The sequence below is a fragment of the Tachypleus tridentatus genome, chromosome 10 (genome assembly GCF_004210375.1).
Source record: "Tachypleus tridentatus isolate NWPU-2018 chromosome 10, ASM421037v1, whole genome shotgun sequence".
Taxonomy (NCBI): Eukaryota; Metazoa; Arthropoda; class Merostomata; order Xiphosura; family Limulidae; genus Tachypleus; species Tachypleus tridentatus.
The window spans coordinates 129215751-129232465 of record NC_134834.1 but is presented as its reverse complement, the minus strand read 5'-3'; the positions used below and the strand labels follow the sequence as shown (position 1 = coordinate 129232465).

Genomic DNA, 16715 nt, shown 5'->3' with positions numbered 1-16715 from the left:
CTGTAAAGGGGAGGAGAGGATCCTGGTGATTGAGGGGTCGAACCCTAACACACCACTTTGGCCTTGAATTCCTGTAGACAGGCTGCCTTGGGGCCCCTAGGATCAAATGGCTGGTCCATTTGGGCTAGGGCCAACCAAGTACCAGTGTTGGATGTTCTCAGCAGGTGTTGTGGACATTGTATCTGATGCTGATGTTTTGGTATAGTGCTCACTAAACTCTGGTGTTGTTGCAGTGTCGTTATAGTGCATCCCCTTGTAGGGCTTCTTGGTGGGTGGGGTCAGTGGGCACCAAAATATTCTTTTTTATTTATGGATCCTCCAAATACAAACTTAAATAAAATAGTGAAAAAAAACAAACCACAGGTAAATGACCACATCTTGAAGATTTGAGCAGCAATCTTCAACATCTGTAACACCTGTACCTTGTTTTCTTATACAACATTCTTTTTCAGACAAACTTTTAGGGCAGATATCTCTCTTTTTCATTCAGAAGGGACTAAAGGGACTTGCTGGCTCTCCAAAGTCAGTAAAAAAGCTTCAATCTGGTGATATATTGGTGGAAACATCCACATCTTATCACAGTGAACTCCTCCTGCCTTTAAAGGCAATTGGGGATATACCTATTGAGGTTACACCTCATGCGACTTTGAATTCATCATGAGGAGTTATTGTTGAGAAGGATTTTAAGAACATCCCAGAGTTGGAAATTCCTGCTAGATTCTCCACCCAGGAGTTTCTGCAATGTTCTCATTTTTACATTTATGTCACCATGTCACTGATGCAAAATGTTGTCATTTGAGAAAAGCTTCTCTGATTGACGTTTCAAGTCAAATCAGGTGGACCGTGGTGGTGGTCTGCCTGCCACCATCAAGGCAGGTTATCTTAATTGCAGAGTACAGATGCACATTCCAAACCCTCTCCGATGATTCCAGTGTCAGTGGTTCGGTCACTCGAAGACACCATATTGTAGTTCCTTGACGTGTGCTTGTTGCCTATAAGTGTGAAACGGACTCTCATTGCATCAATTACAATGGAAGAAGAAGAGGTGCAGCGTTTGAAAACGATTCATAACATTACCTATCCTGAGGCTCGAGAATTGCTGTCCACCACCTAATCTCGGATGTATGCTGCTGCACTTCATTCTACAACTACTGCAGACAGATCTCTGTGTGCCTCCTAAAGAATTGTTCTCTAAACAAATGAAAAGTCTTAAAATAGACGACTGTGTGGCAGCAGTAACTGACTGTATTATACAAGCAGCTGCTCAATGTATTCCTAAAACCTCAACACGCTTTTCCACTATATCCTCGTCCATGGTGGAATCCTGCCTGCCACATGACCAGAAGGCTCAAAAATGGGCCTCAGATACTTTCTGTAAATATCCCACACGCTCAAACCAGATCGCTTTCCAGCGGGCCTGTGCACATGCGATGCTCTAGGTGAAAGCTATTGCCAGGTATCTAGCAATTCTGCTTCTTCTTCCACTTTCTTAGACATCAAGACTTGGACAGAGCAATCATTTAATTTCTTTCGAGCTGATTGTCTCTGTGACTATAATCAACACTTTACACTGGTGGAACTGAAACTGGCCATTCATTGGTCTGGCAGTACATTGGTTGGACCTGATGACATACACTATGACATGCTGTGCCATCTATCTCCTGCTTCTCTTTCTATTTTCCTGATTGTTTTTAACTGGATCTGGCAGGAGAATGTTTTTCCTGATGCCTGGTGCCAGTCTATTGTTCTACCTTTCTCTAAGCCAGGGAAAGATTCCTTCAAACTACTGTCCAATTGCTTTGAGGAGCTGTCTTTGTAAGACGTTAGAGAGGATGGTTAATGCTCATCTTGTTTGTATCCTGAAATCAAACAATCTTCTCTCAGCCATCCAGTGTGGGTTCTGATGACAGCGCTCCACCATGGTCCACCTGATTTGACTTGAAACATCAATCAGAGAAGCTTTTCTCAAATGACAACATTTTGCATCAGTATTCTTCTACATTGAGAAGGCTTATGATACAACATGGAGGTATGGCATTTTGCAAGACCTCTATATATATGGGTTACGTGGCTCATTCATCATCAGGGACTTCAATTCTGCACTGGGGCTTTTTGCATTTCCCCAGTTCAGAGCTTATACATAGTCTCATAAACCATCTTTGCACCTCTTCTCTTTGCAACTGTCTTTACTATATGATTCTAAACTTTGTTTCTTACCAAAACATCCCACCTGGTGTTGTGTTTTCCTTCCTGTGTGGGCCATGCTTTTTCAGAACAAATAGTTTGGCATTGCTCTTTTTGGCCTTCATATCCAGGTGCAGTTGGATGAATTAGGTCTGTCCTTGGATAACATTGCTGTATCCACTGGTCAGCCCATCCCACCATGGGTTCTTACAGTCCCCAAATGTGACGTATCTTTAAGTCATCTGAGAAAGGTAGACACTCTTGATCGGAAATACTGTCTGCTATTTGCTGAACATACTTGAACCATCTTGCCATTCCTATTTATACAGATGGTTCAAAATCATGTGACTGTGTTGGCTCTGCCATGGTTTGTTGTGGTTCAGTGGTTGCGTGCAGAATCCCCTCTATAGCTTCTGTGTTCACTGCTGAACTGTACACCATATCTTTTGCTCTGGATCACATAGAAGCTAAGCAGTACTCAAACTGCACTATTTATACCGACTTGCTCGGGTCTCTACTGGCCCTGGAATAGCTTCATGTTGGTTCAAACCCTGTTCTCGCCGATATTTCAAAACCGACTGGCCCATTTCTCTTTAACATGTACTTCTATCCATTTTTCTGGATACTGAGCCACATTGGTATTCACAGGAATGAGTTTGCTGACACCGCAGCTAAGTCTATCTGCTCTGTCATTATCACCGCTGTGCCTCTTCCATACATGGACTGTGGTCCTGTATTCAAGGCTCAGCTCCATTACAGTTGGCAGTGGACTTAGAGTGAGCAACAAGAAAACAAGCTTTTCCAATTAAACCCTATATTGGACTTTGGCCATCTAGCTTCCGTAAGGTTCGGAAGGAGGAAGTTGTTCTAACTTGACTACACATGGGTCACAGTTTTTTAACTCATCATTTTCTTTTATCTGGAACTGATGCACTAGTGTGTAGTTTGGTTAACACTCAGATCACAATAAGCCACATTTTACTTTCTTGCCGTCGTTACGATTCTCAAGGATAGCAGTATTTTAAGCATATTGGTTTGTCCATAACGTTAGTGTTATTGGTGACTGTGACACTGTCCACCTTGGTAATGTTTTTAGTTTTTTAGAGGCCATTAATCTTTTTAATGCCATTTAAGTTTTTTAATTTATACATCACACCTTTTTAATGTGGCTCCCTTTAAAAATCACAATTCATCTAGTTCAATTTGAAATTAGAAATTGGCCATAACATTAAATAATTTGAAACCAGGACGTCAGGTGACTACCACTGCTGTTTGAACTACCCGATAGTCATCCTGGCAAGTTATTATTATAGTTTTGCTACAAGTGTTTGAAAATCTTTTTATTGCTTTACTTTTTGAAAATGGCCATAACATCAAATAACTTGGAACCAGGACTGGAAAGGCGAACTTCAAGTGACTGACAGTGGTCTTTGTACTAACCTGCTAGTCTTCCTGGTGAGTTATTATAATTACAGTTACCCTACAGAAAGTCCTTTACAACTTGAATTACTGTAGTTCTTCTTTTAACGTTGTAGACTAGATGTAAACATTGGTTTTATGCTATTTATGTGTTGTTTTGTGTTTGTTTTTTAAACCTTGTTTTGTTTTACCTTAATTTCCTTTTATGAATTTTACTAAATTTACTCTTAACTTTTTACCAGATGTTTGGCACAGATAGCCTAGCTGCTTTGTGCCATAAAACACTAAATCAACCAACCAACCAGCCAACCAACCAACCATTTTTGTGACCCCAACTATGTCACAGTTTCTTTGTTATAGATTCTGATGTGTCTATAAGCTTCTAGTACAATATTTTAATGACAAAAACTACTAAGATTTTATATTCAACAAACCAATCAGGACAACTATCCAACCTGAGTGGTAATATAAAATTCCATACAGATAAGTTAAAAAATTGATGTTATACTTAGAAAAGTAATGTAATGGTAAATAAGATTAAAATATGCACAGTAATCAACGTATCAACAAGTTATGGTTAAGATACTTTGAAGTTTTTATTTAGCAGTAGCAAGTCTGATATTGGTACCTAATATAAATTATTATAAAACTCACGTGCTCCATTATTGGCAAAGAAAGTAGCACTTACCCAAATCATTTAGAATGACAGTAAATTTCTAAAATTCATGCTTTCATATTTTATATGTAATTATGTTTTATTATTTAGTGAACCAAAATTTCCCATTGACAAGGTCCCTTTACCCTGCCAATCATAAACATATCATTTAAGAGAGTAGACCAATCATGAATAAAATCCTGGGTTAGATTTGCTTGTAGCAATCACAATAAAATTTTATTTTATTTTATTAACATTTTATCTTTCAATGCATTTTTGATAGTACAAATAAGAAAGATTTGTAGGTCATAGTAAGCTTCATGCATTTATGGGTTGCTTTATTACAAAATAAGGAAAAAATAAATTGGCCACCCAAAAGATGTGTCTAGCTGGTCTGATTGGCAACCAAAAAAAAAATTAAGAAGAAGTCTTGCCAAGGCTTATTTTAATGATGTTGTTGTGTTTTTACCCACAACTGAACAACACCTGAAAGGTCTTTAGTTAACACGATGTAGTTAAAAAGAATTATTGCTAATTATTACTTGTTATTGTTGTGAATTTTGAAACAGGTTATTCTCTGGTGAATTAAGTTCTGTAGTCTTCTGGTTCTTTTTACTAATTCTTTCATGTTTATTGGAATTAATCACATTGAGATTTATGTTATATTGTTTATTAACATTAGTACCTAGTCCTGACCAGGTGCAGGTTTACCAATTTTTTGTTTTTGTTTTGTTTTTGATAAAATTTGTATTCCAGTTGTTTGAAAGTTTTTGTTTGGATTTCTGTTATTATATTCAACAAATTGTTTTTCTGTGATCTTGTTTGTAACAGCATTTTGATTAGTTTATTATATTGGCACCCAAGCAGGAACCTTTTTATAAAGGTTACTCGAGTTTATAATTTTTTTAATTTAGTGTCAGTGATTAGTCCATTAAAATATTACAGTTGATCAAATTTATCTGAATATGGGATGCTAAATAAGAATTTTAACACTTTATTGACTTTTTTCAAGAAGATAGTTGTATTTTAGAGGAAATTAAAGATTATTCCATATTTTGATACATCCCGCATCAGAATATTCCTTAACAATGATAACCAATTAACAAAAAAAAATTGTATTATTCAACATTAAAATCTTTATCATTGAACCAAAATTTAAGGATTGACTACTGCATCCTCAAGAGAAGAGTCTCTACAGCATAAGCAAATGCTATTGAACAGTGATCATTCCTTGCCAGCTGAAAACAAAACCTTACAGAGTTCATATTTTCTAAAAAAATATGAAGGGTTGACCTCTGTACCTTTGGTTTTTAAGAGATGGAACTGCAAAGATAAATGGACACCACCAAAATCACCATACAATCTTGTACAGGAAAGTTGTTGGTGTCAACAATTTTTCTACAGAAAACTACTGGTATGTTAAAAAACAATTAATTATTGTGTATGTTTATTGAAACAAAATTTACTTTCTCCAGTTGTAATTTAAATCCAACATCTGGGTTTATTTTGAGTTTTGCTGTCAACTCATATGAAACTATATTTGTATTTTAAGGACTTTTATAGATACAATTTTAAAGAAACTTTCTGAGGAAGTATAATTTTGTTAGTAACTTTGAGAAATCTCTCTAAATTATTAGGGAGTGGATTTGAATTATCTTTGAAAATTATTAGTTTCAATAATGCTATTAAAAGTGCATGTGAGACTGAAAAGGATACATGAATGTCTTAAAACGAGTTTATCCTGTGTCAAAAACTTCAGACAGTGTTCCATTTAATGTGGGTTTCCTTTACTGAAGCAGATTATTTTAAAGATAACTTTTTAGAGCTTGTTGTTTTAAGGTTTTAAAGCAATGCACATGAGAGTTTACTTGTAAATCTATGTTTTTATGTTATTGATTGTTTCAAAGAGATGTTGAAATTTAAATGTATTAAAAGATTATGATATTAATATATCAAAAACAAGTTAACTTCATGAAATTCTAACTTATGGACTATAACAAGTTTTTGAAACATAAAACAGTTCTTCATTCAAAATTATTTGTTATAACAACAGACGTGCCCTTTTTTTGTAATTACTTGATTTTGTGTATGTAACTCCTTCATTTAGGAAGAGCAGCTATTCCAGTGCTATGGAAATTTTTTTGACAAATATCCATTAGCTGAAGATGCATGTAAAGAAGATTGGAAAGACATAATACATATTTTAAAACCTTTAGGGCTCCATGAAAAGAGAGCAAAGATCATACATTTCAAGTAAGCATTTTAAGTTAATCTATTTATAACTAAGATTGTTTAAAATTTTCATTACTGCCAGATGGAACCCTTAAAAATGTGTTTCTATGGAAAAGCAAAATTCTTCAAAAGCCATGGAAGTTTTTCTGTTTAGCATTTAATATGATTTAAAACTGAATAGAATTGTTCTTCATAAACAGACAAACTCCTTAAGAGATGGGTGGCAAAATATAGTGCACAGGAAAATTTCTTCAATAATAGAATTTTACCAAATTATGTAAAACCCTTACAAAGTATATGAGAGCATTCTCTGAGAATAAGTAAAATTCTTTGGAGGCTTACAGGAGTATTATGTCATGAAAAGTGTAATATTTTAAAGACTGATGTAGAGTTCTTCATAGGCAAGTAAAATTCTTTAATAGCATACAGGAATTTCTTATTACAGTATGGTGCATTTGAAAGACCCATGGAGTGTACTCCATGGGCAAGTAAAATTCTGTAATGACCTATGGAAGTATTCACTCACAGTATTTATAATCTTTGGGGTTTTTCCATGGGAAAGTAAAACCTTTAAAAAATTATAAGTATGTTTATTTCAGTAGTTTAAATACTTTAATGACCTGTAGCAACATTACATTTGACAAAGTAAAATAATTTAATATGTTAGACAACTTGAAAGTTTCTATTGTGATGAATGTGTTTGGATTTACCTGCTGTTTCAAAACGTTTTAGAATTGTTTCTTACCACATTATAGATAGGACAAAGTGTATTTTCATGCTAGAATTACATTTGTTTTTCCTGGTGTTTTTGTATTTTGGATGACTTAAATTTAATATTTTACATCTTTCTTATTTAAGTTGGATTTTATATAAATAATATTTTCTGAAGTTTAGTCTATTTAAAGTATTTATCATATATAGATAGTAATTCAATTTTTTTTCTGTTCAGTAAAAAAATGTAAATTTGTTAAATGTAAATTGGTAGAGTTACAAGGTCAATGATGCCATTTTTATGTTCAAGAAATGTTCTGATATGGTACTTTCCTTTCTCATAAATTTAGCAGTTCATTGTTTCCCATCTATGCGAACCTTTTAATTATCGATGCCACAAGCTTTACTCCCCCTCCCATTGGAATCTAGTGATTCCAACACTTCTCTCATTTAAATTATTACATCATCTCTACTGAATTACCACTTTTCATTTGGTAGCACTTATATTCAGGTGGTTTTTTTTTATTGTTCTTACAGCTTCATGTTTGTATTTATACACATGAAGTTGTCTTCATCTATTATAAATTACAGCTTTTCTGAGTTTGAAATTTGCCTTCATTTATCCCAGCTTATTCTGATTACATTCCAAAGCTGATGTTACCACTTCAGGAATCACATCTATGACTAGCATTATCTAACAAGTAACGTGTAGGCAACCCAGTATAGGTTTTTATCAGTTTATCCTATAGGAGATTGAATGTTAAAAAGGTCTGCCTATATCATAGGTTCTTGCCCATAATTCCTCTTGTGTAGATGCTGTCTCTTTCAAGCAGATGGAGAATTTGATAGCTTTTTTTTTTTTTCACTGTAATTCTAGTTAAGATTTTCTTTGTTATTTCTGTTCACTATCTTGCTCAATTCAGCTTTATTACTGTATTTATTGGTTTACCCATGATTTTACTGACAGATTAATATCTGCTTAGGTTACAATTTTTCTTCACCACTTCATCATAGGGAATTCATTCCCTATACCATTTTCTTCCCATTTTAATGTATTGACAATCATATTTTGTTTCTGTATAGTCTATCCTTTTACAGTTACTTTTGTTTCATCTTTTTTTATAATTATTATCACTCATTTCTTTTAGTTTCAACATTACCCTTTTCACTATTCATTTAATTTAGTTTATCATTTATTCTTCTTACCATTATTTAGTTTGTTGATTTCCTGTAGTTTTGTAAACAGGTTCATGTCTAACATGATTCTGGATTTTTCTTCAACTCAGTATCATATGAGATGCATTATTTCATCATCATTTTCTTCCCGTTTTTCACCATGTTAACTATTTCATTTTGTTCTTCTTTGTAGTTTCTACTTTTTCACAGTTATAATATCTAATTTTACTATGGTTCACTTTTCCCATCTAACGGCTCAACCTGTCTACCATTATCTTATAACTGTTGGTTGTCCCTGTTCTTATCATACTTCTGTTGCAGTATCTGATAGAACTCCTTTACACATTTTCAGAAACGTTTTGCAGAATATTTCCTTCATGGCTTCTATGCTATTCATTTTGTCTCTTTAGTGTTTAGGTACTTATAAGCCTTACTTTCTATGGGCTTTTAATTTTACCTTAATTCAGCTTCAGAGAGATTTCTTCTAGCATTTGTAATTCTTTTATGCCTCTCATTGTCATACCTTTTGATTCATGTTTATTTCCCATTATTTGATGTTCTGTTTATATTTTGGGTTTGAAGAAGGATGTCCTTTCTTTCCTCCATATTGGGATTTTAGTCATCTTCAGTCCATTCTCCCCTCATCTGGCTTCTTTGCTTTTATGTTGGTATCAAGTGTGACACTGCTGTTCTTTTTCTTTCTATTATAGGGTTTTTTTTTTGTCTGTTGTTTTTATTCCCTTATTCCTTTTTTAGGGGCATTGCTTCTGTGAGTGACATCTTTTCATACTTCCTCTCTTTCCATGTAGTAGATCTGTTCTTTTGGGCACTTTCACACAATATTTCACATTCTTGCATGTCATATTCTGGTTCTCTCACCCAGATTGCCATTTTTCTCATATCAACATATTCTATTCATCAGCTTGGTCTTTCAGTTATCTTGTTTTCTGGTAGCTTTATCTTCCATGAGATGATCTCCACATAGATCTCTATAATACATCTCTTAACCTCCTGTTACCTATATTTGATATTTAGTAGTACCTTCTCTAGCTAGGGCTGTTGATGCCTTTGACCAGGATTTATCCCATAAGTTCCTTTATGTTCATCCCCCATTATGTTACTTCCATAGATGGTTTCTGCAACTTATCCAGCTCCAATTTTTACCTCCATTGTCCATTGTCTTCTACCCTTTATCAACTTCATTTGTTGGTACTCCCTCCAGATGTTCATGTTGTTCTTCACACATGACTCTTATTTAGTCCTTGGCATGGAGATTGGGTTTATGCCTGTAGGTAGCTTTCTTTAAGGTTGTTCTATTCATTCTTTTACAATGGGCATTTATTAGCATAAATGGAACATGTTCTACAGTTAATCTATGAGTCAGGGATTTCCTGGGTGTTGGGTGGCATTATTTCTTCCCTGGGTTTTTGACAATACATCTTTGGTCCCTTTGATCTTGGGTTATCAGGACAATCTTGCCCCATACCTTTGATTTTTTTTCCCAAACCCACAGTTTTATCTCGCCTTTCCTTACTATATTCCTTCTGGATTAGTTATCCTCCCTGACTGCCTACCATTTTGATGTGGGATATTCATGCAATCTTTTATTTCTTCACTTTACTATCATTAGCATTGCTTTCCTCATGTTCCATGTTTTACTTTCTCTTTTATTCCTGGATTTCTTTCCCTTGATGTTTCTCATACCTTTTCTCCCACTCCCTTTTTTCTCCTTTATCTAGGTCTTTCCTTTCTACCTGAGACATCAGTGAGTGAGTAATCTCACAATATTTTTACTTTATAAACATTCCTGTTCTTGACTGTACCACCCATGGACTGTATGGGGAAAGCAGAATGGGATAGCTTCCCATACCTATCATACCATGATTGAATAAAGCTGTATGGTTTGCTTTTCAAAATAGGGTTTCATGGTAACCCATTGCACTGTCTCTGGTGATGACATTCCTCTGGACTCTTCATCACCTATTCACTCTCCTTTCTTCCTGTGGAGTGTGGGAGCTCTTCCCATTTTCTAGTTCCAAGTCACTGGGATGGTTGCCCATGGGTGTCACAAAAAAATGTTTATAATCATTCAGTTAAGTGTTCAGTTAAGTTAAGATGGTAGTGTTCTGCTGACGTAGATGAGATGTGACTTCCAGAGGAGTTGAGCTCTCATCTTACTGGATGATGTGATCTTATGATACCATTTCTACAACTGTTGGAGGTGAGCCATTTAAAAATGCAGTTCACCCCTTTTATTAAGAGCCTTTATCAAATTTGCCAAGTGGATATCAATACCCCTTGACCCAGTGTTGGATTTAGAGAATCAGTTAAAACAGGTTTTGGACTGTCTGTCTTCTTGTCAGGATTCTTTGTATGTGTAGTGGGTCACAGTGGCGGTACATGGGATTGTTCAAGTTCTGTCCTTGACTATCCCTTGTTCTCTCTTTTTACTGGAATGTTATTGCCATTTGGAAGGTCCCAGTCTGTTTCACAATCACACTGTTCATCTAGGGGTGCATCCTAGTTTACCCATTTTACTTATTGTAAAATTGAGTTACAATGTCTTTCACTGGTTTGATCACTTTCACGTCATATTCTCTCCCACTCAGATGTGCTCTTCTAACTATCCACCCTGATACCATACACAATCCACACACAAGTGAAGTATGTATCTGGCTCAAAAGTGATACAGTTCCCCTCTTCAGATCTGACTATCTCATCTATAGAAGCATCATTTGGATGCATTGGAAGGTACACATGTTCTTCCATCACACCAGTCTCTCCTAATTAAAATAGGATTCTATGTAGTCTTGTGAGTGTAGGGAAATACTGTATTGGGAGTTATACTTTTACTATACTGGAAAAGTATTTTCAGTAGGTACTTCCCACACTTCTGATACTTCTGTATTTTGCCATCTTTGAAGTCATAGTTTGTTAGAAGTGCACAAGGGAGTCACATACATCACTTGAACGTACTGTACTTCTGCTGGTGGAGAGGTAATGCATGATGATTTACATGAGAGATACATTGTAATCACTTGATTCCAACACGAGAAAGCAGAAGGCTTTTGGTATGCATAAATAAAAAGTTTGCATATATGGCAGCAATGAATGAAAATAGCTAACCTTATTAACAGAAGGAAGTGCCTATCAGAAATACATGCACAGGAAAAGTTATAACTTTAAAATTATTGTAGTTTATCTTAACTGCTTATGCTATAAATCAGTAATTAATGAGTTACTAGAAAATAAATAAGAAATTTATAAAAATTACATATTATAAACTTTTGCATGAAAAAATTTGTATCATTTTCTAAGTTTATAAAACTTATGGGTAATTTTGATAAAATTATGAAAATAGTTATTTAATTTTTATATGCTGATACTTGACTTGTAATTCTTTGTTTCAACTTCTGTGACTAGCTGAACACCCTATGTATTTTTTCAGAGGAATATCTAACCAAAGAGTGGACATATCCTATAGAACTTTATGGGATTGGCAAATGTGGCAATGACTCGTATCAAATTTTTTGTGTTAAAGAATGGAAGAAGGTAGGTATATCATAATACATTTATATTTCAAGAAAAACTTCAGAAGTCTTATTACAAGCTTAGATTTATTTTGTAAAAATGACCTCTTTTATTAAACTTTTTTACTTAATTTTACCTTCTAAGTTATTTGTAATTTTTACATTATTTTATAGTTGAATTCAGCACAAAAGTAGTAGAGAAAAGACAGCAATTTTCATTCAATGCTACCTACTGTATGCAAATATTTTTTTTGCATGTTACAAACCTTCTGCTTCCCCTCCACTGGAAATGACTCATTCCAGTGTGTTTCTCGTGTCACACGCTGTTGTAATTCTCTATATTCAGTTCCACCAGACTATCGCTTTTCATTTGACAGTGCTCATGTGTAGACGTTTATAGTTTTGTTTTAGCATGATTCATCTTTATAACTTAAATGGGTATACTTCTGAAGTGGTCTTCTTTATTATTCATTTTTTGGTTGTACAGTCAATTCCTTTATTTTTGATTTTCTTTCGATTTGTTTTTTTTCTCTGTCTCAGTCGTAAATTTGTATTCATCTATCAAACAATTTATTTGATTTATTATTCACTATGCATTCCAAGGTAAATGTTACTAAATTGTGTATCACACCTCCTATAAACACTTTTTCATTGGCAGCAGGTGGGTGTGACCCATCATTGGATTTATCTTCATTTATAAATTGTAAGATTGATTGTTATATTATTCAAATACATTCTCCTAAACGTGCTCCATTATCTTGAGAACAAATTGTACCTGTTCAGTGTGATGAAAGTTTTGATAGCCTTTTTCCACCACCAAATTTTGCTGTGTCTTCCTTGCTGCCACCTGCAGAATCAGCTAGACCTAATATGGCACGTTTAGACATGATTTCTCACTTATGTGATGTTTTACCCCTTTCTCAACTTCTTATGATCTCTACCCTCATTTCTTGTGTGATAGTTCTCCTTATTTATTCTTTCCACCTTTCCTGTTAAGCATTTTAACTCCCAATGGGTTGAGGGTGCCAACATGCTTTGCACTAGATAGGTTATGGATCAGTTTGCTTTGGTATACCATCAAATTGACTATCCATTTGTAGACTCAGCAGTTATGGTTTATGGTGGCACTCCCTGGTTTTCTGGTTTGTTTAACCCATACCCAGTTTTCACACCTTTGTCTTACTCTTACTTCTGTGTTATTTATGTACCATAAATTCATAAGGTATTCTTTAAAATTTGCACTGTTTAGCCATGTTCACTTGCTTATGTTCCATGGTCATGCAATGCACCCTGTTGAGATGGTGTGTTCCACAAGATTGCTTGAAGGTTATCCTTGTAATGGACTTGCTTCATAAATATGCCTTTCTCAGACTGTACAATCCCAAGGACTACATGGGTAAAGCAGAAGAGGATAGCTGCCCATTCTTGTCATGTCTTTTAAAAATAGGAATTTTTGGTCACCCATTGCACTAGCTCAAGTGTTGATGTTCCCATAGACTTTCCACTGCATTTCACACCCCTCTTTTTTTCTACTAGAGTTTGGGAGCCCTGAACATTTTCCAGTTTTAAGCCACTGGGCTGTAGACCATGGAGACATCCTCCTGAATGGTTTAATGAAATAAAAAAAACCAGTACAAAAATACCATTCAGGGCAGAGTGAAGTGGTGGTACTCTACCGTAAAGCACACAAAAATAAAAAAAGTGAAACATCACATTACATTTTATCCCTTAGATTGGAATCCATCATCCTAGCCCCACATGGATATGGTGTTCCAGTGGCCAAGTTTAAGACTGATAGTAAAACTAATCACCATTAGTCCTCACATGTGATACAGATGTCAATCTTTCTTCCTCTGTGTAGTGACTCAGGGTTGAGGCATTTGTAATTGTTATGGCTCTTTCCCTTCTGCTCTCCCTTGATACATGTTATTCTGAGGATTTTATCATGCCTGGGTTGTTCTGGTCAGTTTCACTGTTGAAAGGTTGATTTCTCTGTGGTAGACGTCTTTTTTCTTTTTTTTTATTAGACGTCGTGCTTCCTGATTGATATATCATTTTCTATTCTTAACATCTGCCCTGTTTTGGATATGTGGGTTTAAGATCCTCTCCAGTCTCATGAACTGGAGGTGAAGACTGTATGATCCTCATCCTGACCCTTCAAGGATATTGCTTCCCAGCAGCATGGGTTTTGGATGTAGTTTACTTGCCAAGTTTAGTCCACGGTGACCTAGCCACTCTACACCTTGGAGCACTTTCATTATTTTTTCCCACACCACATGGATATGCATCTTTTTTTTCCTGCCAATATATATCACTCCTTTCTCTGATAGGCAAAAAAGTATACCTGGTTCAGACAGTGCAGTATCCAACATCAGATCTTCAAATCTGACTTGTCTCAAGGTGTGTACTTTGGATGCTTCATTTACACCCATCCCTCCGCCTATTCAATGTGGAATTCTAGCTATTTATGTGAGAAAAGATAATGTTCCATGGTGGAAGTTATAATTTTCCTATATGTAAAAATGTATTTCTGTTACATACTTGCCACCTTCACACTTCTTCCCCATTGAAAATCGATGCTTCCAATTTCTGCCAAAATTCAAAGTGATAGTCTGGTAGAATTGAATAAAAGCAGTTGCATGCATAACAAGAATGTGTAGCACTATCCTTGGTATAGGGTTATTACATGATAATTTGCATGAGAATCACATTGTAATAAGTCATTTTCAATGAGGAGAGGGAGAAGGGCTTGTAGCATGGGTGAGAAAAAGGTTTTGCACACAGAGACCAGCACTGAATGAGTAGCTAATTTATACAGGTCGAGGTAAGTACCTGTCAGAAATACATTTTCAGTATAGGAAAATTATAACGATCGCATATATGGTCATAATAACAGATTTCTGATAAAAGTTAAGAAGAAAATTCTCTATTCCGTTTTTCTGTAAGACTTTCAACAGCATGTACATGTAGTTTTTCATACACTGTTAAAGTTGTATCAAAGAATATTCACTAAATGTTGTAATGATTCATGTGGCATAAATGTGTTTATGTGTACTCAAATAGATTTGCATAAAATTCAAATTGTAGTAATACTATCCAACCACTTTTGTTTTGCTAATTATTTCCTAATAATAAACACTTCACCTACTTTTTTTGTTGCTACAAAAGTATAAATTTAATGATAGATTTATTAAGGAAAACATAATTACTTACATTAAATATTTATGATATGTATGAATATATAGTCAAAATTGGTTTTATAATATTATGAATACATTTAAATCACTGGTGCATTGTAATACACTTTTTTATTTACCATAGTTTTTGGTGTGTGAGACACACCCCTATTTTCAAGACTATCTTCAGGGAAAAAATATTTCTCAGTTATCAATTATTTATTTATTCAACATCAGCATAATCTTTTATTATGCTTTAGAATACTTCAAACGTAGTGTCCATAATAAAATAAAATATGGTTGTTTCATTCATTATGAAAATTTTCAAAATCTTCTTTTGCATCAGTGAATTTACTGAAAACAAGTTTTGAAAATTCACTTCTCGCTTGTCCTCAAACAATATCATTTTTGGTGTCATTAAGGAAATTACTCACATCACATTTTTTAAATACCTTTATTGTGTTCTTTATGGATATGACACTTGTATTGTTAGAACAATGTCTAATATAAGTTAAAGAAAAGTGCCTCTAACAGAACGCTGTTCTGCAATAATTTCCCATAATAGCCCATTTTCTTTAGCCTATGAGAGAAAGAAAACAAGCCCAGAGAAATGTAAAGATTGACTGTGCTAGTTTCTAGTCCTTGCTGTGCAAAGTACAGTATGCCTAGGGAGACAAAATTTTTTACCTTCGGTGTGTAGGATGCAGGGGGTTTTTGAGACCCCCCTCTTTTTCTTAAAGTGTACCTTATACACCAAAACATATGGTACTAACAGTTTTAAAAATTGTTTATTTGTTTCAAACATCTTCCTAAATCATTTGTAAGAATGATTTAGAAAAGAAAATACTATTTAAGTTTCGTATATATTAATTTGTAATTATTTTTAGTTACATAATCATATTAATAGAGGATGGATTTTTTTTAATGTGTTTGCTTTTATATATGTATTATAAGTTGAAAGTATAGTTTAAATTACTTTCTTTTTTCAAAGGTGACGCCAACAGATTATATGCTAAATAAGTATCAGGAATGGCTATGGAAGAATCACAACATAATTGAACTATCTTGAAAATGTATAGATATCTTAATATTATTTCAGTAGTTTTTTATTATATTTGATACACTTTCTGGATACTTTATTTGATGGTTGCATAAAGATGTTGATGTAAATTTAGAGCCAGTGTAATGCTATACTGAACAAAAAAGATACTATTTAGTACATCTATGAAGTACAGTCCTTGAAGTTACCTACACTGTAACGGTATACCTTATTTTAGTTATTCTTCCATAACAAATGTTTAGTATATATTTTAAAAAAGTTTTATCAATAAAGGCCTGTAAATATTATATGCTTATCTGAAAATATTTTTCTTTTTGAATTTAAATGAATGAAAAATGTTTATTTATAAGAAATTATTATTATTGGATTCCATTAGTGTACTAAAGTGAGTATTATGGCCTACAGGGAAACTAACATACTTGAAAACTTATCCATTACATCTCATGTTTCGTAGTTATTAATCTTTTCAACTATTCACAGTTATTAATCTCACAAAATGAGATAGCTTTACAGTATGGAACAAAATAATGAGTTGTTTAATTTTTTGATTATTTTTTTTTGTAATATGGGAA

At 34.2% G+C, this 16715-nt stretch overlaps 1 protein-coding gene across 1 annotated transcript; it reads left to right on the top strand.

The window, feature by feature from the left end:
- Nucleotides 1-5324: 5324 nt before the first annotated feature.
- On the top strand, nucleotides 5325-16421 carry LOC143228213 (methyl-CpG-binding domain protein 4-like). Its single transcript, XM_076459519.1, has 4 exons — nucleotides 5325-5672; nucleotides 6366-6511; nucleotides 11826-11929; nucleotides 16075-16421. The coding sequence occupies exons 1-3, from the start codon at nucleotides 5466-5468 to the stop codon at nucleotides 11890-11892; spliced, it is 420 nt and encodes a 139-aa protein (XP_076315634.1). The 5' UTR covers nucleotides 5325-5465; the 3' UTR covers nucleotides 11893-11929; nucleotides 16075-16421.
- The last annotated feature ends 294 nt before the right edge of the window (nucleotides 16422-16715 follow it).

Bases quoted from the DNA above. Each gene is read 5' to 3' on its own strand.
- LOC143228213 (XM_076459519.1), top strand. From the start codon at position 5,466: ATGCTATTGAACAGTGATCATTCCTTGCCAGCTGAAAACAAAACCTTA. The intron at 5,673-6,365 runs GTATGTTAAAAA...TCCTTCATTTAG, and splicing joins TTTTCTACAGAAAACTACTG to GAAGAGCAGCTATTCCAGTG. The intron at 6,512-11,825 runs GTAAGCATTTTA...GTATTTTTTCAG, and splicing joins GCAAAGATCATACATTTCAA to AGGAATATCTAACCAAAGAG.